Genomic DNA, 26,174 nt, shown 5'->3' with positions numbered 1-26,174 from the left:
ATGATCTGCTCTCTACCATGCAGCAGCTCAGATGGAGCAAGCCGGACACCTTGGGATGGAAACACAGCAGGAGATAACCTCCAGGAGCTCACCGACCACTCCACCGCTCACGGGACATCACACACCCAGGACCAATACCCACGCCCCTTCCCTAGTGCCCCACACGCCGTGCCGCCGGAGGGCTGACTCCGGAGCCCAGGGGGTTGGATATCCCACGGAGACCCTGTTACCTCCACCCGCAGGATGTCATCCGCGGCAATGTCCTCCACCTTCTGCTCCACGTGCTCCACCAGTTTGGTCTCCAGCTCCACCAGCATCCTGCCACGATACGCGACTCCCTCGCCCTTGGGGTAGAGCAGGGACAGGCGTCAGGACCCCCGTGCCCCCTCCCCGCAGGCGAGCTCTGCCTTTGCTTTCAGTGGGCTTCATTGCAGAGGAGCGAGATCAGGCAAAGTATTTCTGCAAGCGCTTCGAAGGTAGAGAGCGTTTGGGCAGCAGGGCAATATCAGGAGGTGTTTAGCCAGCGGGAATAGCCAAGGGTAGAAAACGCAGTGCAGGCTCCTAATAACAAAGCCAGTTTGGGTTAATAGCAGGTTTCTTTTGGCAAGGAGAGGTGGTGGTTTAGTTTAGGTTGTGCTGGAAAGAAGCTGACGTCACCTTTCCTAAATTGAGCGTCTCGTAAGGGTCGGGGAAGCCGGTGAACTCCCGGGGGCTGCCGTAGAGGTTGATATAGCAGGGACCGAATGTCGGCAGGAACCCGAGCCCATCGTCCGCTGGGGACCGCAGGGGAAAAGAGCCGTTAGAGAGTCCCAAAGGCACCTCGGGGACACGTCCCACGGGGCTTCGCTGCAGGACCATGGCAACCACACGCATGCGGCTGGAGGCCACCAAAATGCTGCCGTTTTTCACCCCCTTTGAGTCCTACAACCACTTACCTTTTTGCAGGAGAAAATCAAGGTGGGTGTGGGGCTGTGCGGGGGGCACAGAGCTCCCCAGTCCCAGGAAGGGTCCCAGAGAAGGAGAGCATCACTTTGCTGGTGTGAACCAGCGTAGGGGATTTACACCAGCCAGGAGTTGGCCCCATGCTCCCCTTAAGGCAGTAAGAGAGTGCTCGGAAAAGAATGGCTCATTTTTATGAAACCTCGAGCAGAAGGAACAGCGAAGGGGCAGAAACCGTTTGCAGGGTCCTGCTCTGAGCTCCCGAGCTGGCTGCTCCCTGTGCACGGCTGGCTCAGCACACAACACACACCAGCCCACGAAGACATCACTGCCCAACACGGACAGCCCAAACCCGCTATGGGGAAGGGCAGTGGAGCCCTTTCCCCACTCCCGCAGGGCAGGGGGAGGCCATGCTGGAGCCGTCCCCTCTTCCCACCAAGGTACCCAGGCACGACGCAACCGATGCTCCCCCAGCTCCAGCCAGCGCTCCAGCCCTGACGGCAGCTGAACCAGCAAAACAATTACCAAGCAGTGATTGCAAACCGAGAGGCTAAGGGGACGTACGGTCTGCGGCTTTCAGAGGCTTCGCGAGAACAGGAAACTCATCTGAGGCACAAAGAAATGGAGAGAGGTTAGGAAAGGCTGGCAGAAGAGCACAAGAGGAGGATGGAGGGTTATGGAAAGAAGGGTGGATGCTTTCATGGGCTTTCAGTGCCAACAGACGCTGGAGAGACAGAGAGAAAGGGGGAGGTTGTTAAATAGCCCTATCACCCTCCCCGGAGGCTGTGGGATTGGTGTGGAACAGGAGGATTTGAGAATCCCTGAAGGATACTCTGCACGTTGCAGAAGTTGGATGGGCCCATGGGCGGGTGGGAGCCCTGGTTCCCCAGTGCCTCCTTGGGAGCCAGCAGGGCTCAGGGGTGGGGTGGGGTGTGCTGGTCCCGGGCAGGTCCCTCCCCAGCCTCTCTCTCTCCCTCCAGACCAGCCCAGGAGCTGCACTTTAACTGGGGAAGATGGGGTCTGGACACAAAAGCACCCTGGTGGAGAACAGTGCTGCACCCCAGCTCCGTATCCTGCATGCGTGGAGGGGCAGCGCTGGGGGGCACAGGCTGCGGGACATGCAGCTGCAGCTTTGCACTGGGCTCAAGCCCCGGCAGCTGCTGCCAGCCCCATCCCATGCCCCTACGGCACGAGGATGCTTGTGATGAGGCGGGGGTTTGCAGGGCACCCAAGAGTCTCAGAGATGCACAAAGCAAAGGGAGCAGAGCAAGGGGAGTCCCGATGGGGCTGCAGATGCCACCGACGCTCGTTAGCAGCAGGAGATGCTCATGCAGGTTAGGGCAGCCTCTGCTCCTGGCCCTGCTGTGGTTCTTGGTGGCCCCACAAGTGCCCCAGCTCCCTGCCCTCCCCTCAGCACAGGTGACAGTCAGTGTCACCCAACCAATCCCTGCCAGTGCCTCCGCGGGGGTCCTTCACTTCAGAAAGCCCCTGGGACTTGAAACAGCACCCTCAGCACCAGCTGGACCTGAACCCCCACCCCATGACAGCCCCTAAACTCCACCTAAGGAGGAGCCACTAGCGGGGACACGCACCGGTGGGACGTGGCATCTTCCAGCACCAGTGACACCACTGCCTGTCACCAACCGCACAGGGGACCGCAGCCACCTCCATGCAGCAACAAAAAAAGGAAGCAAAACCTCCAGCGCACCATGTCCCTGCAGCCTCCCAGCCCAGCACCCCCAGGAGGACCTGAAGATCTTCAAAACCACAAACCAGGAGGGCCCAGGTCCAACCAGAAAACAGACTGCGGGGTGGAGCAACTGCCAGCGCCCCATCCCGTGTCTCCCCCAGCACCGGTGACTCGGCAGGGACCATCTCAGCTGTGACATCCTCCAAGCCAACACCAACCTCCAGCCACGAGCATGCAGTGCTCCTCCGCAGCCATGCACCCGAAATCCCACCCTGCTGTCCCCCCTTACCCTCCAGCTCCCCGCCGGGGGCCGAGATCTTGGACATGCAGAGGTAGGCGGTGCTGATGATATCGTTGTGTGTCAGGCGGTCCCTGCAACACAACCCGAGATGCCGTCGCACCGTGGAGCAGGGAGGTTTGCCCATGGGGTCCCCCCTGCCCATCCTGCTCCTCCGGCTCAGCATTCCCCACAGGCAGGCACAGGCAGTGACCCCCTCCCCGCTCACCAGTCAGTCACCCGGATCCTCATCTTCTCGCACATGGAAGGGAACTGGGAAAAGAGGCAGGGAGAGGAGCTGTGAGCGGCGGTGGGGTCGGGCAGGTGGGGGGCCGCGGCGGGCACCCACGCTCACCATCGCCGGCAGCGTCAGGCGCTGGTTCCACTGCGGGTTGGCATTCTTCTCCAGGATCCTCGAGTAGAGCTGGAGGTGCGAGACGGGGGATGAAAAATCAGTGCTGCCCCAGTGATTGCTGCGCTTCAGCAAAGCAAGGCTGCCGCACACCCCATCTACAGAGCTGCAAAAAGTCTGAAGTTCCCCAAAATGCTGACTCCATTCGATGGGTGGCCCAGTGGGGCTCTGCATCGCATGGGTAGACCCCTCTGTGCAGGAGGCAGAGGATGCTATGGGCTGCTTGGGGACCTTGCCCCCCTGGGACCACCAGAAACTCACCCCCTTCCCGCTGTGGCTGCTCGGAATAACGTCCCAAGCCTGTCCCCACCCCCGGGCACTGTCCCCAGGGGAAGATTTATGGGCATGGGAGACTTTCAGCCCTTTACTAGTGCTGCAGATCAAAAGACAAGCAGTGGCCCGTGGGTATACTGCTTGGTGAAGGCACTGGAGGGGACTCGGCAGCAAAGGGAGCGGGATGGGGCTCTGCAAAGCCACCGGAGCTGCCTCCACACCCTGGCTGGTCATGGGGGGACATTCGGTGGTGTTGGGGACAGCCAGCTGCTCACTTCAGGCAACGCCAAGAAGAGCAGCACAACCCTCCGCTGCTGCACTGTCCCCCAGGAGCTCAGCCTCTCCATCCTCGTTTTTAATGCAACAGCACCACGAAGAGCCCAGCAAAGAAATTACTCCGGTGCAGCCCGGCACGCCGTGTCCGGTGGCACCTCGGCTCCAAGCATGCTGTGCACACGGGGACAGAGCTGGGGACATCAGCTGGGCTTCAGGACATTGCAATGCAGAGGGAAAGAAGGTGGGGTGTGACAAGGACAGATGGGACCTTTGCAAATGCTCCAGCAAAGCAAAGGACCAGATTTTCCCCATGCTAGGACCAAACTTTCCCCGTGCACAGCTGCCAGCCCAGCCAAGGGACTGGGGGGAGCTGCCCCACTCCGGCCACTCACCGTCTTGCCCGCGAAGCTGACTTCCACGAAGGGATCAACCAGGTTCTTCTTGTTGCTTTCAAAGCCAAAGATCTGCCTGACGTTGTCCATGACGGCATCATCCACTGGGAGAAGAAGGAGATGCTGAAAGTTCACGGAAGCACGCGGAATCCAGATGGCCCTGGCTCTCCGGGCGGGCTGTCCCACCAGCCGGGCTGTGCACCTCCATTGAGCCAGGTGGGGAGAAGCAGGAGGGTAAAACCAGTTTGCACCAGTAAAAGACTTTTCTCCCAGTACGTTACAACTGACCAATATCTGCAAAGTCTTTGGACCAAGGCTACGGATAAAGTTTTCTTATCTGCACCCTTATTCCTCTCAGTACGTTGCAAGCCACTGCAATGCCAAGGGCCGGATCCGGCATGCTCCAGCCCAGCAAAGGAAACACTTACTCTGGGGCAAATCTTCGGCTTTGAAGATTTTCAGGCAGAAGTGAGCTCCTCTCAGGGTGACCCCGGTGGGGCGCAGGAGGTTGCCCTCGATGTCTTCCTTGTCTTCAGAGACCTCCTTCTTCTCCAGCTGCAGAACAACAGGACAAGAGGAAAACATGACCAAGCTTCCCAAAAGTCCCGAAATGAGCAGCAAAACCCTAAAATCCAGCACATTGCCCCCAAAATGGAGGAATATCAAAGCTGCACCTTCCCTGGGAACAGGCATGGGGTTTGATGGCCCAGGGCAGTGGAGTACCACGGTTGGAGGGTCCCCCCATCACAGCCAGGGCAATACTCACAGGAGCTTCATCTCCAGGCCCCAGCACAAACAAGCTGACTTTCAGATAGCCCTTGGCCCCCGCGGAGAAGTCCTCCGGGTCAGAGAGCAACAGCCATTTCCTGAGAAAAGCGTGTTCTAGGGGAGAAAAGAGATTGAGACCCATGTGCTGGTCCTCAGACACGCAGGGAGATGGCTTCAAGGATGCTGTTGGGTGGGGTTTTTATAATAAATATTACATTCATTTTGAGGAGAGGAGAGGAGAGGAGAGGAGAGGAGAGGAGAGGAGAGGAGAGGAGAGGAGAGGAGAGGAGAGGAGAGGAGAGGAGAGGAGAGGAGAGGAGAGGAGAGGAGAGGAGAGGAGAGGAGAGGAGAGGAGAGGAGAGGAGAGGAGAGGAGAGGAGAGGAGAGGAGAGGAGAAGAGAGGAGAGGAGAGGAGAGGAGAGGAGAGGAGAGGAGAGGAGAGGAGAGGAGAGGAGAGGAGAGGAGAGGAGAGGAGAAGAGAGGAGAAGAGAGGAGAAGAGAGGAGAAGAGAGGAGAAGAGAGGAGAAGAGAAGAGAGAGAAGAGAAGAGAAGAGAAGAGAAGAGAAGAGAAGAGAAGAGAAGAGAGAAGAGAAGAGAAGAGAAGAGAAGAGAAGAGAGAAGAGAAGAAGAGAAGAGAAGAGAAGAGAAGAGAAGAGAAGAGAAGAGAAGAGAAGAGAAGAGAAGAGAAGAGAAGAGAAGAGAAGAGAAGAGAAGAGAAGAGAAGAGAAGAGAAGAGAAGAGAAGAGAAGAGAATATTTGAGTTGGAAGGGACCTACAACCATCATGTAGTCCAACTGCCTGACCAGTTCAGGGTTGACCAAAAGTTAAAGCATGTTATTAAGGGATTTGCCTTGTAGATCTTAACTCTACAGCTAAAATCAGCAAGCTTTTCTCTGCAGTGATTAGGGTAGGAAATTTTTTAAAAGCATTATTTTATCTTCTTTGGGATAAAATAAAAGATAAAAGATAAAACAATGAGCCAGACTCAAGACAAAAAACAAGTGAGCTGGGCTGCACTGGTGGGGCTTTCTGCCAGCGAGACGGTGGCACAATGATTTGAAAGCCTTCAAGGATGTACATCTTGGGAAAGGGAAGAGAAATGGGTGGTGATGATGGATATAGGGGTAATAATGGATATAGGGACACGCCTGGGTTCATATATGGGAGAGCTGTGATGTGTGTGTGCGTTTCCCCGATGTTTGGCCCCCAAAAAAGGGTTTCCCAAAGCGACCCCCCCAAGCCATGGGAGGTGACCCTGGCCCAGATCCCGCCCGCCCGCTGGGCTCACTTGGCTCCAAGTAAATGGTCTCGACGTCCATCTGTGCAACAAAACAAAAAAGAAATGCCAATGTTCACCCCGTGGGTCAGTGGGACGAAAAACAGGGGGGAAGAGGAGAGAGGGCAGCCTTACCCGAAACTCCCCGATCACTGAGTCCGTCCGGAAAGACCGAGAGTCCACAACCTGTGGAATGAAAATAAGGGAAAACGGTAAATCCAGCCCAAACTCCCCCAGGGTGGAGGACCGCACTCCATGTGCCCTCCTGGGAAATAGGGGAACGCTTCCCTGGGCACCGCGGGGAGGGGGACAGGGCGACGGCCCCAAGCATCGCCCCAGCCTCCTAAGGGGCAGGGATGACATTTGCTGAAGCTCACCGCGATGAAGATGGGCATGTCGAACAACTCAGCCGGCGACTCGAAGACATTGAAGAAGAAGGTCTGTAGGAAAGAGGGGTGAGAGTGTGAGGCCCAGATCTGCCCCAGCCTCCCCCCGGGGCACATTCGCACCTCTATGCCTCTCCCATGCCCCCAGCTCCACAGGCTGGAGCCTCTTCCCCTCCTCTTAGGTGAGACCCCACCTCGTTAATGGCAACAGCGTCCCAAAGGTGGCTTTGGTGCACCCTGGTGAGCAAGAGCCTCCAGTTTGCTTTTGCTGGGCTGGTTTGCAAAAGCACATCCAGACCCGCTCTCCTGGGGGTCTCCAAATAAAGCACAGGCGCAGGTTGGAGCAGGCTTGGGGGACATCCCAGAAGGCAGGCTTGAAGCATCCACTTTGGGGACAGGGCTGGGGACAAGCCGCCTGCGGCTGTCTGAGCGTACCCATCCTGCACGCCCAGTTGCAGTGCCCGGCCCTGCCTGTGAGCAGCCCTGCCCAGGACATGCCACCAGGATGCTACCGGTGGCTCTGGGACACCTCACGAAGGTGACCAAGATGAGCCCAGCATGAAGGCAGGGGATGCTGGACCTGCCGAAGGGCTCGCTGCGGCTTTCTGCTGCTGCCAGAGCTTCTCTCCCATTGCAGTCCCCATCGCCACATCCCAGCCTCTGGGCTGCACCAGGATTTCCATCACTCAGGAGCCCAACCCATAGCACTCCCGAGCCTTTTCTGGTGCCCCCGGAGCAGGGACCCCCCCTCACCTCATCAAAGAAGGGGCTGTTGCCTTTGCGTATCCTCGTCCTCTTGGTCTGCCCAGCGGCTGTCACCTTCACCACAGGCCTGATGTTGACCCCAGGGAGCTGCCGGCCCTCGATGACCCTCACCCTGATCTGGGACGGGAGGGAGGACAGGGCAGTGGGTCACTGGGGATGGTCCTACCCCAGGATGGGCACCTCAGGGGGCACCTCTCGGGTGATAAACCCCCCGTAGGGACAGGTTTGGGGGACTTGGGGAGGTGGGTTCAGGAAAGCGGCTCATCCCCACCAGCTTCATCTCACCTGGAAGTCCTGCGGCTTGTTGGATAGAGGCTTTTTGGGCGAGCTCCTCCTCCGCTTCACCCCCTGGACGTGGTGCACGGGGGGCTTGCGGGGCAGCGAGGGGGGCTCAGAGCCCGGCGGCCCCGAGGAGGAGGAGGGCTCCGTCTCATCCCCCGTCGCAGCCTGATCCTCTGTCTCCTCCTCTCCAGCCGTCTCTGCGAGAAAGAAGATGGAGGACATGAGCAACATGGGGCTAGGCATTGTGGGACTGCAGGGTGAGGGGTCTAGCTGCGAAAAACATGATGCCATGGAGGGGTACGCATCCCCCCCGGTGCTACACGTGAAGGTTTCTGGTTACCAGTGACCGTGTCAGGCTCAGCAGCAGCCGGTGCTGGATCAGAGGATGCCGGAGGGGGAAACAGGGGGGCAGCTCCCGGTGGGGGGATGTAGGACACTTGCAGGATGAGGAAAGCCTGGAAAAAAGGAAATAATCATTATACGGTGTCCAGAAACACTCTCCTGGGGCCTGAGCCCCGGTGCCGATGCCACCAGCGATATTCTGCTCAGGCAAGGGGGATGCAGCCAAAAAAGTGGCAGCAACTTGGCAAATGCCAGGAAAAAGGGAAAGAGCAGGGGAACGGCAGGGAGAGGTGTCCCAGGGACATGTGGGGTCCCAGCAGGGTGGCCACCTGGTCCCCATCCCGCCAGATGACAGCCCCAGGCCAGGCTGAGCCGGGGCCGGACGCTGCGGGAAGCAGGGAGATGCCGAGGCAGAGCCAGGGAAAGGCTCGAGGAGAAAGGGAAATGCAAGATTTAACGGGCTGCAAGGGGTGATCCCAGTGCTTCCCACCCGAGCCACTGGTTTTGCTCCTTGAAAGGTAAATCTCCAAGCCAAAGAGCCCAGGATGAGACAACTGGTTTCCAACTGGGAGCTGCAACTGGCAAGGACATTGCTCAAACTGGTCTCACTGGTACCCATGCAGGGACTCACCCCAGTGCTCTGCTTCTTGGTGTCCAGCAAGGGGAGGTTGTAGGAGGCCGCCAGGCTTGGGGAGGAGAGGACATCTCGCAGGGGCACTCGGGCTTCTCCCAAAAACCTGGGGGTGAAGAGTAACAGGGGGTCGGCAGGGGACGGGGCCAAGGAGCTGCGGCTGGTGCAAACCAGGGCACCAGCGACCGATGCGGAGGGCAGGGGCAGAGAATCACAGAATCACAGAATCAGAGAGTCGTTAAGGTTGGAAAAGACCCTTAAGATCATCCAGTCCAACCGTTAACCCAGCACTGCCAAGGCCACCACTAAACCATGTCCCTGAGCACCACGTCTACCCGGCTTTTAAATCCCCCCAGGGATGGGGACTCAGCCCCTGCCCTGGGCAGCCTGGGCCAGGGCCCGACAGCCCTTTGGGGGAAGAAGTTTTTCCTAATACCCAACCTAACCCTGCCCTGGCGCAGCTTGAGGCCGTTCCCTCTCGTCCCATCGCTTGTTCCTGGGGAGAAGAGACCGACCCCCCCGGCTCCAGCCTCCTTTCAGGCAGTTGCAGAGAGCGATGAGGGCTCCCCTCAGCCTCCTCTTCTCCAGGCTGAGCCCCCCCAGCTCCCCCAGCCGCTCCTCCCCAGCCTTGGGCTCCAGCCCCTGCCCCAGCCTCGCTGCCCTGCTCTGGCCACGCTCCAGCCCCTCAAAGGGTGGGACCTGCCAGCATCCCCGTCTGGCAGCTGCCCGGCAAGGACGGGAACACGCATCATGGAATCACAGAATACCAGGTTGGAAGGGACCTCAAGGATCATCTGCTCCAACCTTTCTAGGCCAGAGCACAATCTGGATGAGGAGAGCACAGTCATCAGGTGACTCAGACCCAGCCCAGGTGAGCCAACCAGGGCGAGCATCTCTGGGGACTTTGTCTCCTTTTTATCAAGGAAAAGCACCTAGAAGTCCACGCTGAGGAACCAGGAGCCATAAACCGAAGCGCTGATGGGTTTTTCTTTGCCAGCGGAGAAGAGAGAGACGCAAGGGGCCGGGGGTGGATGAGATCAGGGCTGGCAGCCAAGGCTGGTGGTACACAGTGCCACCACCATCCAGGAGGATTTTAAACCACCATAAAACTGATTTTCCCCTACTGAGTTTCAGCATCTCCCTAGTGCTCTACTTCTGGTTAACCCCTTCCTGCGCCGTACCACCTCCTGCCCCAGCCAGCAGTGCCGGTTCCCCCATGGACCAGGGCTGGCCGGGGAGCAGGTCCAGTGCTGCTGCCCAACTCCTCCCCACCCAGAGCCAGGAAAGCCCTGAAACTGCTTTGTGCTGTCCTAACAGCGCGATGAGATCATGGAGCAGATCCTCCCGGAAGACATGTCGAAACATATGGCAGGAGGGAAGGCGATTAGAGACAACAAACGTGCCTTCACTGCGGGAAAATTGTGCCTGACTAATCTGGTGGCCTTCTACGATGGAGTGACCGCATCAGTGGACAAGGGAAGAGCTATGGATGTCATCTACATGGACTTCTGTAAGGCCTTTGGTACGGTCCCCCACAACATTCTAAATTGGAGAGAGATAGGTTTGATGGATGGACTGTTAGATGGATCGGAATTGGCTGGGGGGCTGCGTCCAAAGACTTACACTCAGCAGCTCAATGTCCAAGTGGAAACCAGTAACGAGTGGTGTTCCTCAAGGGTCCGTACTGGGGCCATTACTATTTAGTATCTTCATCATTGACATAGCAGGATCGAGTGCACCCTCAGCAGCTTTGCAGATGACACCAAGCTGAGTGGTGCAGGTGATTCACTCGAGGGACGGGATGCCATCCAGAGGGACTTGGACAAGCTTGAGAAGTGGGCCCATGTGAACATCACAAGATTCAACAAGGCCAAGTGCAAGGTCCTGCACCTGGGCTGGGGCAATCACCAGTACCAGTATAGACTGGGGGATGGATGGGTTGAGAGCAGCCCCACGGAGAAGGACTTGGGGGTATTCATGGATGAAAAATTGGACATGAGCTGGCAATGTGCACTCGCAGCCCAGAAAGCCAACCATATCCTGGGCTGCATCACCAGCAGGTCAAGGGAGGGGATTCTGCCACTCTGCTCCACATTCCTGAGACCCCCTGGAGCCCTGCGTCCAGCTCTGGGGTCCGCAGCACAAGACAGACGTGGACCTGTTGGAGTGGAAATGGCCATGGAAATGGTCAGAAGGCTGGAACCCCTCTGCTATGGAGAGAGGCCGAGAGAGTTGGGGTTGTTCAGCCTGGAGAAGAAAAGGCTCCGGGGAGAACTGATTGCGGCCATTCAGTATATGAAGGGGGATTATAAGAAAGACAGAAAAAGACTTTTTACCAGGGCCTGTAGTGAGAGGACAAGGAGCAACAGTTGTAAACTACAAGAGGGTAGGCTGAGATTGGACATAAGGAAGACATTTTTTATGATGAGGGTGGTGGGACACTGGACCAGGCTGCCCAGAGAAGTTGTGGATGCCCCATCCCTGGCAGTGTTCAAAGCCAGGTTGGACGGGGCTCTGAGCAGCCTGATCTGCTGGAAGGTGTCCCTGCCCACGGCAGGGGGTTGGAACCAGATGATCTTTGAAATCCCTTCCAACCCAAACCATTCTGTGGTCCTGTGATTTCAGACAACAGCAGCAGCTGAGACAGGGCATTAATTGCCAGTCACCAGTAATTGCCCTGTTTCAGCATTTCAGTATTTTCTCCCGAGGGAAGGAAAAGCCAAAGATCCACCGTCACCTTCGTGGCAGAGAGGGGACCACTCGTGAGAGCATCGCGGTCCCTGAGGGTCGCGGCGGAGCGGCTGCTCCCCACGCAGGCAGATGAAATCTCCCTGCACCGGGAGCCGCGACCCTTCTCCCATCCTCCCCGCGTTATTTATAGAGACACTCGACGCCACCAAGCTGGACCAGACCCAATTTCCACCTCCCTTGGCCTCCGGCCCAAGAGTGAATCCAGCATCGGCTCCAGCCCTGGAAACGGGATCCTTCATGCCAGGGCCGTCCTCCCCGTCCCAACCAGAGCAAAAATAAATTACTTCCTATATTTTTTTCCCTGTGCGAGCAGCAATCCCAGCGGAAGGAGCCCCGCACGCAGACACAGGTTCCCAGGGGTGGCCAGGCTGGGTGTCCCCGGGCTGGAGGTGGCATCGCCATCTGCTCTCACCCTCCTTCCTAATGCAGCCGCTGCGAGGAGGGAGACCCCGACCCCACGGGGAAACCTCTGCCGCCCCTGGAGTGAGGGGCACCAGGAGCTGCCGTGAGAAAGGAAGCCACCCCGGCTCATCTGTTTTGCAAACGCCGCCCTTCCCAGCTCCGCCGGCAACGCGTGTTCGGGAAAAGAGCTTGGCCGCCGTCTCACACCTCCCCGGCCAAGTGCCCATCACCATGGCCTCGCGGCGCCGGCGTTGCTCCCGGGGCAGGCGGCCGTGCTGGTGCGGCAGCCGGGGGTGGCGGTGGGCACAAGGGTCCCTGTGTGCTCCCTGCCCTCAAAGGCTGTGTTTTTGTCCCTGGCCGTTGAGCGAAAGAGCCCAGAAATGCCGCTCTCGCCTCCCACCAGTCGCCCCCGCTGCAAAGGGCAGCCGGCACCAGGGAGCAATGTGTGGAGCCCGGGGAGAGCCCAGATCCCCTCGCTGCCCTCCTGCAAAGCCTGGGGCGTGCGCAGGCTCTGCCGGTGACGGGAGCAGGGCAGGAGGCTCACAGCTGGCACCCCACGCTTCTCCCACCTGTTTCTCCCCATGGTCTCATGGTCTTTCACGACAACGGTGAGCTCGGCACCCGGGTCCAGGGGAGCTCCCTTCAGGTCCCACTCGAAGCCCTGGAGGGGAGGAGAGGGGAGCCAGGATCAGTGTCCAGCCAGGCCATGATGCTCACACCAGCATCAACCAGCTCCAGCACCGCCGGCGGCTCTCGGAGGAAAACCAAAGCACCGGACCCACTTCGCCATCACGGCACTGACAGCCCCGACCCAGCCCCTCAGCACAAACACCAGCACCCCGGAGCGAAACATCCCAGTACACCCACAGAAAAAACATTCCCCAGGGAAAGGCCTTCCCCTCGTCATGGATTAAAAGTGAAGGAGAAAATGATGGGAGCTGGCACTCGGCGTTTCTGTACCAAAACGATGTTAGTTTGCTCACCAAAACCCTTTTTTTTTTTTGTTTTGACCCATGAAAGCACAAGTCAGGGTTAGAAGGAAGAAGGGGCTGGAAAAAATATCCTCCCCTGGGCCAGGCTGATGAGTAAAACACACTTGTTTCCCTCTCGAGCTGCAATATACTTAAACAGCTTCTTTTAATGTGTGTGCTTAGCCCTGATAAGATCTCAATGAAAGGGGAAGAGGCTGGAGCACCGGTCAGTACAGAGCCAGCTCAGCCCCACTCCTCCAGCATCGATGCCAGGAATTTCAGATACGAAGCTGCCCGTGATGGGAACCGTCCCCAAACCCTCTGTGGGGTGGCACCCCCGGGCCCCCGCGAGCCCCTCGTGCTTGGGGCACCTCGCTGGGCTTGCACCCGGGTCCCACGGCAGCCTCCATGCCCGGGCTGTCCCCCGCGGGGACGGGGACATGCTCACCTCGTTCCATACAGGGTTCACGTTGTTCTTGATGACTTTAGTCCTCTTCTTCACGCCTGCGGGGAGCAACGCACACAGCTCAGACCCCAGAATTCCAGTCCCCCCCATGCACTGGCGGGGTTGAGAGCCCCCAGCAACACCCGAAGCTCCCAGGAGCAGGATCAGGCCCCGCTCCTTGCACACAGGCTGGGCTGTGCTGTGCACAGGCGGCCTCCAGGACCCACTTTGAGCCCCAGCCCTGCACAAGCCTTGCTGGAAAACCCTGAGTAAGTCACCTCCATGTGCCGTGCCTCAGTTTCCCCACGAGCAGAGCAGAGAAGAGGCTCCCAAAGGCTGCTGGGTGGGTTTTTGGGCTGGAAGGTGCCACTGGGGGTCCCAGACCTCCTCCTCCCTCCACCTGAACCTCAGTACGGTCCCAGGCGGGACCCAGAGCCCTCACGAGAGCGGTCAGATGCTTGCACAGGGGGGTTGGCCCACTGACACCCCCAAAAGATGCGGATGGAGATGCTGTCACCTGGTCCTCAGGGATGGGGCTGCAGCCGTCCCGGGGAGCGGAGTCGGGCGGCAGCAGTTAAAAGCAGCCGAAAGCCAACATCCCAAGGAGCCCCGGTGCCGGGGGGCTCCAGCCCTGCCCGAGGAACCCCCCCAAAGCTGCACCCCAAAACCCCGACCCTCACGTCACACCGAACACCGGCCCAAGGCCCGCTGGGTCCCGAGGGGCCGCGTCGCGGGAGGGACCGGGGGAAGAGGAAAAGGAAGAGCCGAACAATAGCGGTGACTCAAACCCCAGGGGACAGCGGCCCAGCGCCCTGCAGGGCCCTATACGCATATATAGGCACCCCAGGCTGCGGGTACAGCACCCGGGACTGCTGGGGAGCCCAAGCCGCTCACCCAAAATATTCTCCTTTTTTTTGTTGTTTTAGCATGGCTAAATTCATCTTTGCCTACTTCAGATTTTAAAGAGGATCTGCCAAGTCTCCCAGCCCCGAGCTGAAGTGGCCGCCAGAGCCGAGCTGGGGCCGGGAGGGTGGCGGAGCTGCCATCGCCCTGACACGGCACCTCTGGAGAGCAGCACCGAGCCCGAGAGGCCTCACATATCCCCGATTTACGGCACGTCTCCTGCTTATGCCTCATCTTCCTGGGACACAGAGCCCCGGAATTCCCCCCGCGCCCTCGGGATCGTGACAAGAGCTGCTCTCCGCCTTGGCAGCGGATGGATGGAGCCCACCCCGGGCAAAGACCCAGCACCGCCGCGGGATGAACTGGAGGGGTCCCGGAGGCGGCAGGGCAGGGGCGGCAGCACCGTCCCCCCCACGCCGCGCAGGAAAGGCTGGGTCAGAAGCCACTCATCCCTTTCCTTTCCTTAGGGTGTTTTTTTTTTTTCTAAAAATGGACATTTTCCACCACCAGGAAACGGTCGCCAAAAAGAAAAAAAACAAAGCGACATCCTCCAGCGAGCGCTTTCGAGGTGCAAAGGCAGCGCTCCCTTCCCGGGACCTCCATCCGCCGGTGCCCCCGGCAATGGGGTAACCCTCTGGATAAGGGGTTTTTCTCCTCAATCTCATATTAGTAATTAAAAGACCTTAATGAGAGCGATCGGGAGCACCCAAGGGTGCAGCACCCTGCGGCAAAGCCAGCTCCCGCTCACCCCCATCACTTTTAGATGCCGTGACACTGGGTGGCAGCGCTAAATGACCATCCCCAAATCCCCCCAGCCCGGGAAAAATCCCCGCTCCCACCGAGGCAACGGCGTTTCCCGCTGTCCCCCACCACCCTGCGCACCCCAAAACGCCGGAGGAAGAGCGCTCAAAGCCACAGCCCGCCCCAGGGAGCCTTGGACACGCCAGGGTCACGCGTGTGGCACGGGGATGCGGCGGAGGGTGGGGATGGAGGGGCCTACGGCGCGCTCGGTAGCGGGGTGCAGGGAATTTTGCAAGGATTTAGGATAAGGATGGAGCTTAGCAAAGCCCGGCTTCTGCGGGGCGCCCGGCCAGGACGTACGTCCTGGCCGGGCGCCCCGCAGAAGCCGGGCTTTGCTGGAGGTTGCTGCAAAAGCAATAATCCTGCCCACCCCAGCCCAGATTTGGGGTCCCCTCACCTCGAAAACTCAAGCTGGCAACCGGATCGCTTTGCTTGTCCCCCTTCTCCAATTTCGGGAGGTGGCTGGCTCGTTGGAGCAAGCAACGCAACATGGCTGGGAGATGGAGCAGGGTACGGTGAGGCCAAGCTGGGCTCGGCTCCGGGCAGGATCCGGCCCCCCATCACCGCCTTCCCCGTCCCGGCCCTCCCCGGCGCCTGGAGGAGGTGCCCGGGGCCGGGAGCGCCTCGGCGCGGCCACTCCGGAGCCTGCAAGCCCCGGGGATGGGAAATAAACCACCGGGAACCGGGGATGCTGCAGGCTCCGGGGATGGGAAATAAACCACCGGGAACCGGGGATGCTGCAAGCCCCGGGGCTGGGAAATAAACCACCGGGAACCGGGGATGCTGCAAGCCCTGGGGATGCCCAAGCACCGGGATCCAGGGATGCTGCAGGCTCCAAGGAAGCCCCAGCACGGGGATCCAGGGATGCTGCAGGCTCCGAAATGGTAAATTAAATTACCGGGATCTGGGGATGCTGGGAGCTGCGGGGATGGGAAATAAACCACCGGGAACCGGCGATGCTGCAAGCCCTGGGGATGCCCAAGCACCGGGATCCAGGGATGCTGTAAGCTGCAGGGATGGGAAATGAAATCACCAGGATCCGAGGATGCTGCAGGCTCCGAGGATGCCCCAGCACCGGGATCCCGGGACGCTGTGAGCCCCGAGGTGGTAAATTAAACCACTGGGATGCGGGGATGTTGGGAGCTCCGGGGATGGGAAATAAATCACCGGGATGCGGGGATGCTGCAGGCTCCGGGGATTCCCCAGCACCGGGATCCGGGAATGCTGTGAGCCCCGAGATGGTAAATTAAATCACTGGGACCCAGGGATGCTGTGAGCTGTGGGGATGGGAAGTTAAATTACCAGGAATTGGGGATGCCATGAGCCCCAGGGATGGGAAATAAATCACCGGGATCCAGGGATGCTGCAGGCTCCGAGGATGCCCCAGCACCGGGATCCGGGAATGCTGTGAGCCCCGAGATGGTAAATCAAATCACCGAGAACCAGGGATGCTGCGAACTTCAGGCATGGGAAATAAATCACTGGGATCCGGGGATGCTGCAAGCCCCAGGGGTGCCCGAGCACCAGGATCCAGGGATGCTGCAAGCTGTGGGGATGGGAAATGAAATCACCGGGATCCAGGGATGCTGCAGGCTCCAAGGATGCCCCAGCACCAGGATCTAGGGATGCTGTGAGCCCCGAGATGGTAAATTAAATCACTGAGAACCAGGAATGCTGGGAGCTCGGGGGATGGGAAATAAATCACCGGGATCCCGGGGTGCTGCAGGCTCCAAGGATGCCCCAGCACCGGGATCCGGGGACGTTGCAAGTACTGGAAATAATAAATAAATGACAAGGACCCAGGGATGCCCTGGTAAATCACCAGGGATGCTGCAAGCTGGGGGTGCTGCAAGCTGGGGGTGCCGAGCACCGGGCCCCGGGGCTGCTGCAAGCCCTGCGGCTGGTAAATCACCGGGGCTCAGGGCTCCTGCGAGCCCCAAGGGTGCAAAAGCACAGGGGCCTGGGGGTGCTGCGAGGTCGGGGTGACCAAGCGCCTGCACCCAGGGGTGCTGCGAGCTGCAGGGGTGCCCGAGCAGCGGAGCCCGGGGGTGCACCGCCTCCGGGGATGCCCGAGCAGCGGGACGCGGGAGATGGCAGGCGCGCGGGACCCTGGGGACACCGGAGCACCGGGACCCCGGGGGTGACGCACCCCAGGGACAGTGCAAGCCGGGGGGGCTCCCAGACCCGGGGGTTCCACGCCACCGGGGACGTGCCAGCGCAGGGGGGGACCCCGAGCACCCCGCAGCCCCGGCCAGGGGGCCCAGCTGGCACCGGTGGCTGGGGGCCACGTCCCCACTGCCACCCCCTTCCCTGTCCCCTCGTCACAGCCCCTGCGCGCTGCCGGCTGGCGAGGATGAGGGCGTACGAGGAGGAAGAAGCAGCAGCTGCTGCTCAGGCCCAGCGGGCGAGGGGCTTCCCACGGCCGTGCCCACTCGTGGGGATGCTGTGACAGTGGGACGGGGCCCCCCGCGCCCCGGGGAAGGACCCCCGGCCGCAGAGCCAGGCAGGGCGGCGGGAGACGCGGGCGCAGGGGTGCTGAGGCGCGGTCCCAGTTCTCCTGCTCATCCCACCCGCTTCAGCCAGCCCCAAAAAGGTGCTTTTTCATCCCAAGGATGCCCAGAGCGCTGCAGAGGAGCTGCGCCAGCGCCAGCCGCTGCCTCGTTTCTCCTGTCACCCCCGGCGGGGGACCGGGGGGCGCAGGTTCCCCCCATGGCCACCTCACCCCCCGCAGGGGACCGGGGGCCCGCGGGGACCCTGCCCAGCCCCGGGCACCCTCTTCTCGTGGGGAGACGCGGCGGGGCTCTGGCGTGGGGTGCAGCCGGGTGCGGGGGCCCCATAACCCCCCCGGCAGAAGGGAGCCCCCCCGGCGATGGGCAGGGCCGGGGGGGTTGGGGTGCACGCGGCAGGGCAGGGGGCCGGGGAGGCGGCGGTCCCGCAGGTCCCCAACACGCAACCGGCCCCGTACGCCCGTGGGGCGGCCCCGGGCCCCCGCGGGGCTCACGGGGAAGGGAGGCGATGTCCCGGCCCCCCCCGCCGCCATCCCCGCCCCCCCCAGAGCGGAGCAGGAGCCAGAAATAGCCCGGGCGGCCGCTGTCACCGCTCAGCTATGCCCCGCCGCCCCCCCCCCCCCCCCTCCGGGGGGCGCGGGGGGGTCCCCCGCCGCCCGCTCCCCGCGGCGGGGGGGTTCCCATGGGCTGCCGCCACAACGGGACCCACGGGCGGGGCTGCGTGGACCCCGCACATCGCGGGGGGGGGGGCACAGCTGAGAGGGGGGGACCCCACGGGGGGGGGGGGGGGCTGGGGTTGCAGGACCCCCCCCCCCCGCTTTCAGCACCGTCCCCGAGCCCGGGGCACCCCCCGGTGCCCCCCCCGCACCTCCGAAGCCGGCGGAGCAGTAGGCATCGCTGATGTCCGCGTCCGGCGTGCGGACATTTTCTGCGTGGAGGATGAAGACCCGGAGCATCGCGCCCGGCCCGGCCCGGCCGCCTCCCTCCCTCCCTCCCTCCCTCCCCGCCGCAGCCCCCCCGGCCCGGCCCCGGCCCCCGCCGCCCCCGCCCGGTCCCCGCCTCTCTTAAAGGGGAACGGCTGCGGCCCGGGCTGGAGGGCTGGATGCGGCCCCGGGGCGAGGCGGGGGGGGGAGACCCCCCCCCCCAGGGCTTTGGAGGGGGCTGGTGAAGCCCCCGGGGCGAGGATGGGGACTGGGACCCCCCCTGCAGCAAGGGCAGGGGAGCCCCCCCCACGGGGACCCCGCAGGAGGGGGGGGCTGGCTCCGACCCCCCAAAGGGGACAGGGCGCTTACCTCGGGTCGCTCCCCGCAGGGGTGAGAAACCCCTCAGGACCCCAAACGGGGTTGGGCCCGGCGGGGGTCAGCGCCCCAGCACTGGGAAGGTGCTGGGGAGCCCCCGGGCGCAGCCCCAGCCCCTCACCGTGGCGGCAGGGCCGGGCCTGGGGGGCCAACGCCACCTCCAGGGCGGGGAAACGGGGGGCTGGGGGCTGAGCTGGGCGCAGGGGCAACCCCACAGCACCCCCGGCCGCGGCGCGGGAGAGCTGGGTGCACGCGAGCCCCCACCCCAGGCTCCCACTGGGACCAGCACCCATGGGTGCACGGGGACCATCCCGCTGCTCCTTCCCCTGCCTCAGTTTCCCCAGCTGGGGGATGGGACACCATCTCTCCTTTTGGCACGGCCGCGGCTACCCGCGCGGTGACAGCTGGGGACAGCCACGGGCCCGGCTATTTCAGGGAGGTTATTTTTACCCCTGGGTTTCCCAGCAAGGGGCTCAGCGAGGTCCCTCCCTCCCTCCCACGCTCGCCCCTTTGCTCCCTTTTACTCTTTTTAGCTTTTTCTAAACCCAAGCGGGAACTCTCCGGCAGCGCAATTGCGTGGATTTGGGGTGAAACATTAATTACGCGTGAGGTTAAAACCGAGGGCGCTCGCAGGAGCGGGCAGGGCCCAGGCGCGGGGTCCCCAGCGCCCCACTCCCCCCCCCACGGCTCCGTCCCCTTCGCTCCCTGCGTCCGCCGCGGGTAGCGAGCACGAGTCCCTCGTCCAGGGCCAGGACCAGGGCGAACCTCCCTGCTTTGTTGGATCGCCACGAAGGACGAGGAGGAGGCTGCCGTCCTTGCCTTCACTAGTCAGGCTGGTCGTCCTGGGGGCTTTCAGGCCCCTGAGCTGGGAGATGGAGATAGGAAGCAGAATGAAGCCCCAGTCGTCGAAGAGGTGGCGGTCACCGACCTGCTCCTCCACCTGGATGCGCACAAGTCCATGGGGCCAGATGGGATCCACCCGAGGATGCTGAGGGAGCTGGCGGAGGAGCTCACCGAGCTGCTCTCCATCGTTTATCAGCAGCCCTGCTCAACCGTGGAGGTCCCGGATGACTGGAAGTTAGCAAATGTGACCTGGCCAGGCTGGGTCGATGGGCCCAGGCACTGGGTGAGGGTCAGCAAGGCTCAGGGCCGGATCCTGCCCTTGGGGCACAGCAACCCCAGGCACCGCTGCAGGCGTGGGGAGGAGCGGCTGGGAGCTGCCCGGCGGGAAAGGGCCTGGGAGTGCTGGTCGACAGCCGCTGAACATGAGCCAGCAGTGTGCCCAGGTGGCCAAGAGGGCCAACAGCATCCTGGCTTGTGTCAGGAATAGGAGAAGAGGAGGCTGAGGGGAGCCCTCGTCGCTCTCGGCAACTGCCTGAAAGGAGGCTGGAGCCGGGGGGGTCGGTCTCTGCTCCCCAGGAACAAGCGATGGGACGAGAGGGAACGGCCTCAAGCTGCGCCAGGGCAGGTTTGGGTTGGGTATTGGGAAAAACTTCTTCCCCAAAGGGCTGTCAGGCCCTGGCCCAGGCTGCCCGGGGCAGGGGCTGAGTCCCCATCCCTGGGGGGATTTAAAAGCTGGGGAGAGGTGGTGCTGAGGGACATGGGTTAGTGGTGGCCTTGGCAGTGCTGGGTTAACGGTTGGGCTGGATGATCTTAAGGGTCTTTTCCAACCTTAACGACTCTGTGATTCTGTGACTCTATGAGCCGTCCGTGCTGCCCCGAGCACCCACGGCCCCGTCACATCGCACCCACGGCCCCAGCCCTGCGAGGGCCGTTCCTTTTGCGAGACCCTGAAACACCAGAACAAGCTGGGGCGCGGGGTCCGGCCGGGCTGCACGGGGGAGGAAAAATCCTGCGAGGGCAGGGGCAAAGCCGCTGCAAAAACTCCAGGGATTGGACCGAAACCCCGCCATCTGCAGCCAGTTTATTAAACTTCTAAATAAACTTCTCTGCAGCAGGGTTACGTGACAGGATGAAGCACGGCACCACACATTTTGGGGAGCAACGTTCAGAAATGGTGTTTGGCTTTTTTTTAACCTCATTTTTCCTCGATTTCTTCCCCCCCCCGCCCCCCCATCACCCTGGGGGGACAAGCCGTTTTTTCCCCTCTAAATTCCCAGTTAAGAGGCCGCCGCAGCTCCTGCACCTTTCCCCGGGGCCGCTGCAGCACTCACCCGGTTGGACCCTGACGTTCCGGCACCTCGAAGGGAAGGGCCAGGCCTAAAGCGGGTCCGGGGAGCCGGGAAGCGGATGCGGAGCAGAACCGGGATTCACGGATACGTCCCCCTCCCCGGACCCTGACACCCGCCGGGGTCACGCTCCGCCTCGCAGCCGGACGGGAGGCGATGCTGGATCCCATCTTCCCGGCCCCGGGAAGCCTTGGGCTGGGAGCAGGCAGGGAAGGGAGCGGGTGGCGGGGCTTCGAGCCAAGGGGAAGCCCCCGAGCCGCCGTCCTCGCCCACCCCGGGCACAAAGCCGCCCCAAACTCCCGCCGACCCGCTCAGGGCAGGGCCGCGAGCAATCCCATTAAACGCTGCATCGTTTTCTTCGTTTGCCAATGCCTCACCCTTGGAGCAGCCTTTAGAACTGCCGAGCTGCTCCCGTGGCGGAGGATTTCTCAGCATCTCTCTAGGAAAAGCTTTTAAAGCGAGGAGGACTCTGGTAAAACCACGTCAAGCTTGGTGAGGGAGGGTGGTTATCGCCCCGAAGCTTTCGGGGGGTGCAAGAGGGGGAAAGAGGAGCAGGAGGACGAGCTCGGGCTGCTTCCACCCCCCTGCCACCCCGGAGCCAGGCACGGGAGCCGGCAGGCAAGGCGGAGGGCCCGGAGAGACGGGCGCTCCCCGGGGTGCTCACCCCTTCCTCAGCCCTCCCTGCACGCAGCAAATTTGGACCGAAGCTTGCACGGCCAGAGCAGGAACGAAGAACAACATTGTTTTCTCGTCCTCTGCACAGACAAAAGCAATGAAGAGAAACCGGGGCAAGAAATCGAATAAATCGCCTTCCTGACTGCAGAGAGGGGCTCTGGAAACGCCGAAGCGCAAACACGTAAGGCTGCGTTGTAGAGACGGGAGCGACCGGGACAAAGCCACGTCCCGCGCTCTGGGGAGGCCGCCAAGCTCCAGAGCTGCGCCGGGGAGCGGAGCCTGCTCCGGACCTCCCAGCCGCGGGGCCGCTCGGCTGCACGGCGCGGCAGAGGCCTCCTGCAGGCTCGTCCCACCGAATTCCAGGTTGCACCCCGTTATTTCAGACAGGATCTTTAAATTCTCTTCTAGGTGAATTGCTACTAACCCCACAGCAACTGGACCACAGAATCGTATGAATCACAGAATCCTAGAAGATAACCGAGACGGGTAACTACGTGAGATGGGTAACTACGTGAGATGATGGATAACTACGGGACAGTAATTAAGCAGTTAAACGTTATTTAACCGATCTCCTCTGTACAGCTCCCTCCTTCGGAGCAGGGGACGGCTCCTCCCAGCAGCCAGCGAAGAGGAGGGAGATGGACGCACATGTGCCCTCGCACACAGGCGTTCTTACCCTGAATCACGCTCCCGGCTTGCCAAGTATTCGCTGGTCTAAATCCCTCACGTGCGTTTTCAAGATGCTCATCTCCTGACGCGGGGCTGGACCCGCCAGGACAGACCGGCGCGGCGACTCGCCAGCACCCACGGCAGCGAGTTCGCCCACGGCAGCGCTCTTTACTGAGGAACTGAAGCAAAAAAGAAAAAAAAAGCCCAACCAAAAATAATCTGCAGTTCCTGAAGCTCTGTTCCTGACCTCGCAAGTAACCTGCCTGCCAGACAGCACCTGCTCCGTCGCCTTCATGAACAGCCCACGGCAAAGCCGGCGTTCGGGAGCCTCCAGAGCAGGCTCTGTCCTCCGCACACACACGCCACGGGCTTCAGCGGTGCACAGGTATTTAAAGACGTTTACCAGCCGTTCGACAGCCTCAACACGTGAAATGCAAGTCCCCCTTTCTGCACACGCTTGCTCCTGAAGCAGCGAGGTCCTGCAAGTCTGAGGGACTTCACGGGATCACCTCCCATCACGGAACGCGTTTCGCAGCAGCGACGCGCGGGTGCTTCCTTTGCTAAACCCCAACTTCGGTTTCTTTTGGTGCTTTACTGATCAGCGGTCTGAAGACACAAGGAAGAAGGCACAAGGGTTTTTGCAGCAGCTATGGCACAGGTACGACTTGTAACAGCCCCACCAGGTAGAACCACAAAGCCTCTCATTTTCCTTGGACAGGCAGGGACACTGCTTTACTCCTCCTTTACAAACACTTCTTTACTCCTCCTGCAGGAACATAATTCAGCCAAAGTCAGCTACCAGAAGTCTGAAGGAGCAGCAAAGGCAACCGTGGATTTTAAAAACCAGTCTTTTAAATAAATGCAAGGTGGCTAGCTGAAAAAGCAAAGCTCCAAGCGAAATCAGTCATCGTCCAGACCGCGACCCACCGTTCAGAGCAGGCCAGCCAGAGACCCAGGCTTAGCAGCGAGCGACGTCCGCGAGCAGGTTACAAAGTTCAGCCATGCTGCTGAGCTCCACGGCCTCTGACCCATGGACTGGAACAAAGCAGGGAAAAACAGCCCAAAATAAAGCAGCAAACTCGGTCCCCGGGGAGAAACGGCAAGGGAGAGCGACCTCCCGGGCTGACCGCAGTGACGACAGGCACGCTGCTCCCCTCGCCCGCCTCGGCTTTATCTTCCCAAGCCTATCGTGAGCCCGCAGAGGCCGCAGGAAAAAGACAGCTACAGGGAGCGTAAGGATCCACAGGATCGCTGCAGTCTTCACCAGGAGGGTCACCGCGCTGGGGCAGCACGGGGCACACGTAGCCCGGGAAATGTCGCCTGCCGAGAGCTCTGGGAAGCGGCACCGGAGAGAGATCTCTGGAATGAACCCCCTCCTAGGCTCTACTGTGATCCAGAGTTAACAGAACACAACAAATCACACCAAACACAATCCCCTGGTGTTAACTATACAGTAAGAACATTTATTTCATGTCGACACTTGTAAAAGAAGTCTCTTCCAAGTCAGGCGGTTTGATATACAAATCAAAGCCACCAGACGTTTTTCTTTTAGTCTGTCTACACTGAGCTCAAATTTACACAACATGAATGCTTGTTTCTGAAACAAAATTACAAATCAGATCATAACAAAATACACAAAATTGACTGGACCCTAAATGTAATTCACCAAAAGGATTCTTCTTGCCTCTGATCACCTTGAACTCCGCTCTTCCCCGTCGTTATCCTCATCCTTCTGCTTGGCCATGAACTTCTGCGGAAATAAGGGCAGCCAGTGAAAAGATACCGCCACGTTATTCCTCAGTCCGCAACAAGATCACGCTCTAAAACCAGTGCAGGTTTCATACGTGCGTCGGCCAAAAGCCAGCCTATTCCTTAGACCGGTAGCGCGTGATCTGTGCCAAAAACCACCCCAACGTTTTGCTCACAAACCGACACACACGGAGTCACCGAGCGGGGAAGCTCCCGAGCGGAATGTGGCAAAATACTGGGTATCGGGCTTTCACCTGATGTGAAAAGACACCACCCGGGCCTGGTCACGAAACGTAAAAACAGCGATTCAGTATTCACCAGGGGCTGTGTAGTCATTACGCCCACCTTACAAAAGCCTACATCGGTAAGTATCTTCCCACTTTTCTACCCCTCACATCAGCGCCTCCGTTAGAAAAGTGCTGTTTTCTGGCCGCCAAGCTGACCTTTTGGTCATTTCGTATCTGCAGGGTATTTTAGCCAGCCTGCAGCTGCGGCAAGCCGGGAAACCTGACAGAACCATGCTTTCGGACACAACACCGCATAGTTTTTAAAAATCACTTCTTAAAAATGAAGGGAAGCCATGAGCTACCCCCACGCCTTCCCAGGGTAAGGAAGGCTTGATGCAGGTGATGAGCTGGAGTGATTTAATAGTATCTGTGCCCGAGTTTAAAACTAAAACGCCTTGCAGTATTCACACGAGCTCCCTGCGCCACTAGGAAATGATCAGCGCTCGTTAAAGCAAACATTTTGAGAACGATACGCGTTTCTCCCCTCTGCGTTTGGAGAGGCTTCAGCGTTACCTCCATGTTTTGCTGATGAAGCGGTGTCTTGCAGTGATTTTTCACAGATGTTTCATCTGCGTAGAAGAGCGAGCAGATCTGACAGAAAAAGCCGGCCTTTGGAACTAGGTAATCCAAATCTGAGGAGACAGCACACGTTTAACAAAACACAGCGTTAGAACATCCCGTTAACAAAACACAGCTTTAAAAAAAACAAACAAAAAATCAGACTCCTTTAGCCAAATCTGTACAATTTGCTATTACTGGAAGTTAGTTACATCTTTTCAGTATTCAAAAAATTAGCCTTCTAACCCGAGGCGGTCACCTGCCCTACTTCCAATAAACAGAGACCGACACGTTCTTTGCTGTGACCAGGCCAACTGGATCCGAAGCTCACGACAACTCCCTCGGCGTCTTTTGGCCTTAAAAGTATTGTACACACAACTCGTTTGCCAGGTTCAACCCCTGTCCCGCAGCGCGTTACGCAAGCCGGTTCTGTCGCAGAGAACATTACACAAGCTATCAGGCCAGGATCCCTATTTTCCTAGCAACTGCTTCTGCCGTTCAACTGTTATCAGCAGTTTTATATAAAAAGTCTTGTAGATGAGGATCTTGGCATACATACACACAGACATTTTTAAAACCATGTAAGCAGTTCCCTCATTTCTGTACATTGAAAGTTGGCAATAAAACTCGTAACAGGACAGAACAGTGGGGAGATATTACACCGCACTGTGCCGATTATAAATACGTCGGCCTGTATTTCTAAATTCCATTTCAGCAAAAAAAGAACTTTCAACTTTGCTGCTGCTATTAAGCCAACAGCAGAAACTTGTTAAACACGCAGTTTGTAGGAGCCAAGATAAAAAAAACACGAATTACGGGCCATGACTTCAAAGCTAAATGCGCTCATGAGGCAAGGAGGCCTTTCCCAACGGGCACGAAAGCTGCCTTCAGCAGGAGAAATGCGGAGCATTTCGGGTGGGCTTTTTTGGTTTTACCTTTTGGAGTACTCTGCGTCTTTGATGCATTTGAAGAAGCCGTTTTCTTCCGCTTCGACTCCGGTTCTTTATCTTCTGATCCCAGCTGATCTACTGGAGGCCATAAATGCACGTTAAACAAAGGCAGCTGCTGGTTTAAAGCTCTTCTGTATCGCGCTGTAATGGCCCGTCACTGCTTGAAAAACACCCCCTCTACGGTCCTTACAGTTTTCTGCACTGCTGGGTTTGGCCTTTCCATAGAGGAATTTTCAGGACCTCCTGACATCAGTCCCGCGGGCAAGACGCCCGAACACGGCCCCGGTGCTGCGGCGACCGACCCCCGGAT

The 26,174-nt window shown here is 59.7% G+C and overlaps 2 protein-coding genes and 1 long non-coding RNA gene across 19 annotated transcripts in view; 1 reads left to right on the top strand and 2 right to left on the bottom strand.

Annotated features, from left to right (window-relative positions):
• Window positions 1-18,459, bottom strand: part of DYSF (dysferlin) — a 106,140-nt gene extending 87,681 nt beyond the window's left edge. For 3 of the 8 annotated variants that reach the window (XM_087736073.1, XM_087736079.1, XM_087736076.1), the window contains exons 1-19: window positions 15,380-15,548; window positions 13,282-13,337; window positions 12,432-12,523; window positions 8,710-8,815; window positions 8,077-8,191; window positions 7,740-7,933; window positions 7,443-7,571; window positions 6,681-6,743; window positions 6,439-6,489; window positions 6,316-6,346; window positions 5,026-5,141; window positions 4,688-4,814; window positions 4,260-4,363; window positions 3,262-3,330; window positions 3,136-3,179; window positions 2,919-3,001; window positions 1,504-1,545; window positions 658-773; window positions 231-344 (exon numbers count right to left, since the gene is read on the bottom strand). In XM_087736073.1, coding sequence (XP_087592199.1) covers window positions 231-344; window positions 658-773; window positions 1,504-1,545; window positions 2,919-3,001; window positions 3,136-3,179; window positions 3,262-3,330; window positions 4,260-4,363; window positions 4,688-4,814; window positions 5,026-5,141; window positions 6,316-6,346; window positions 6,439-6,489; window positions 6,681-6,743; window positions 7,443-7,571; window positions 7,740-7,933; window positions 8,077-8,191; window positions 8,710-8,815; window positions 12,432-12,523; window positions 13,282-13,337; window positions 15,380-15,473 — 1,746 coding nt within the window. In that variant the 5' untranslated portion in view covers window positions 15,474-15,548. Of the gene's footprint in view, window positions 1-230; window positions 345-657; window positions 774-1,503; window positions 1,546-2,918; window positions 3,002-3,135; window positions 3,180-3,261; window positions 3,331-4,259; window positions 4,364-4,687; window positions 4,815-5,025; window positions 5,142-6,315; window positions 6,347-6,438; window positions 6,490-6,680; window positions 6,744-7,442; window positions 7,572-7,739; window positions 7,934-8,076; window positions 8,192-8,709; window positions 8,816-12,431; window positions 12,524-13,281; window positions 13,338-15,379; window positions 15,549-18,357 lie in introns of those variants that run through there. The other 5 variants (XM_087736078.1, XM_087736081.1, XM_087736077.1 and 2 more) reach the window with 3 other exon arrangements.
• On the top strand, window positions 15,690-23,936 carry LOC148051318 (uncharacterized). Its single transcript, XR_015699607.1, has 2 exons — window positions 15,690-15,866; window positions 21,740-23,936. It is a non-coding gene; the product is annotated as an uncharacterized LOC148051318 (long non-coding RNA).
• ZNF638 (zinc finger protein 638) overlaps window positions 23,756-26,174 on the bottom strand; it is a 64,520-nt gene continuing 62,101 nt past the window's right edge. For 8 of the 10 annotated variants that reach the window (XM_087736066.1, XM_087736065.1, XM_087736060.1 and 5 more), the window contains 3 exons: window positions 25,850-25,942; window positions 24,870-24,988; window positions 23,756-24,070 (listed from right to left, as the gene is read on the bottom strand). In XM_087736066.1, coding sequence (XP_087592192.1) covers window positions 24,011-24,070; window positions 24,870-24,988; window positions 25,850-25,942 — 272 coding nt within the window. In that variant the 3' untranslated portion in view covers window positions 23,756-24,010. The remainder of the gene's footprint in view (window positions 24,071-24,869; window positions 24,989-25,849; window positions 25,943-26,174) is intronic. The other 2 variants (XM_087736061.1, XM_087736063.1) reach the window with 2 other exon arrangements.

Source organism: Nipponia nippon, unplaced genomic scaffold (genome assembly GCF_047370975.1).
Source record: "Nipponia nippon isolate SJK-2023a ecotype South Korea unplaced genomic scaffold, ASM4737097v1 scaffold_6, whole genome shotgun sequence".
Lineage (NCBI taxonomy): Eukaryota > Metazoa > Chordata > Aves > Pelecaniformes > Threskiornithidae > Nipponia > Nipponia nippon.
The sequence above is the reverse complement of the archived record's forward strand: the minus strand, read 5'-3'. Positions and strand labels throughout refer to the sequence as shown.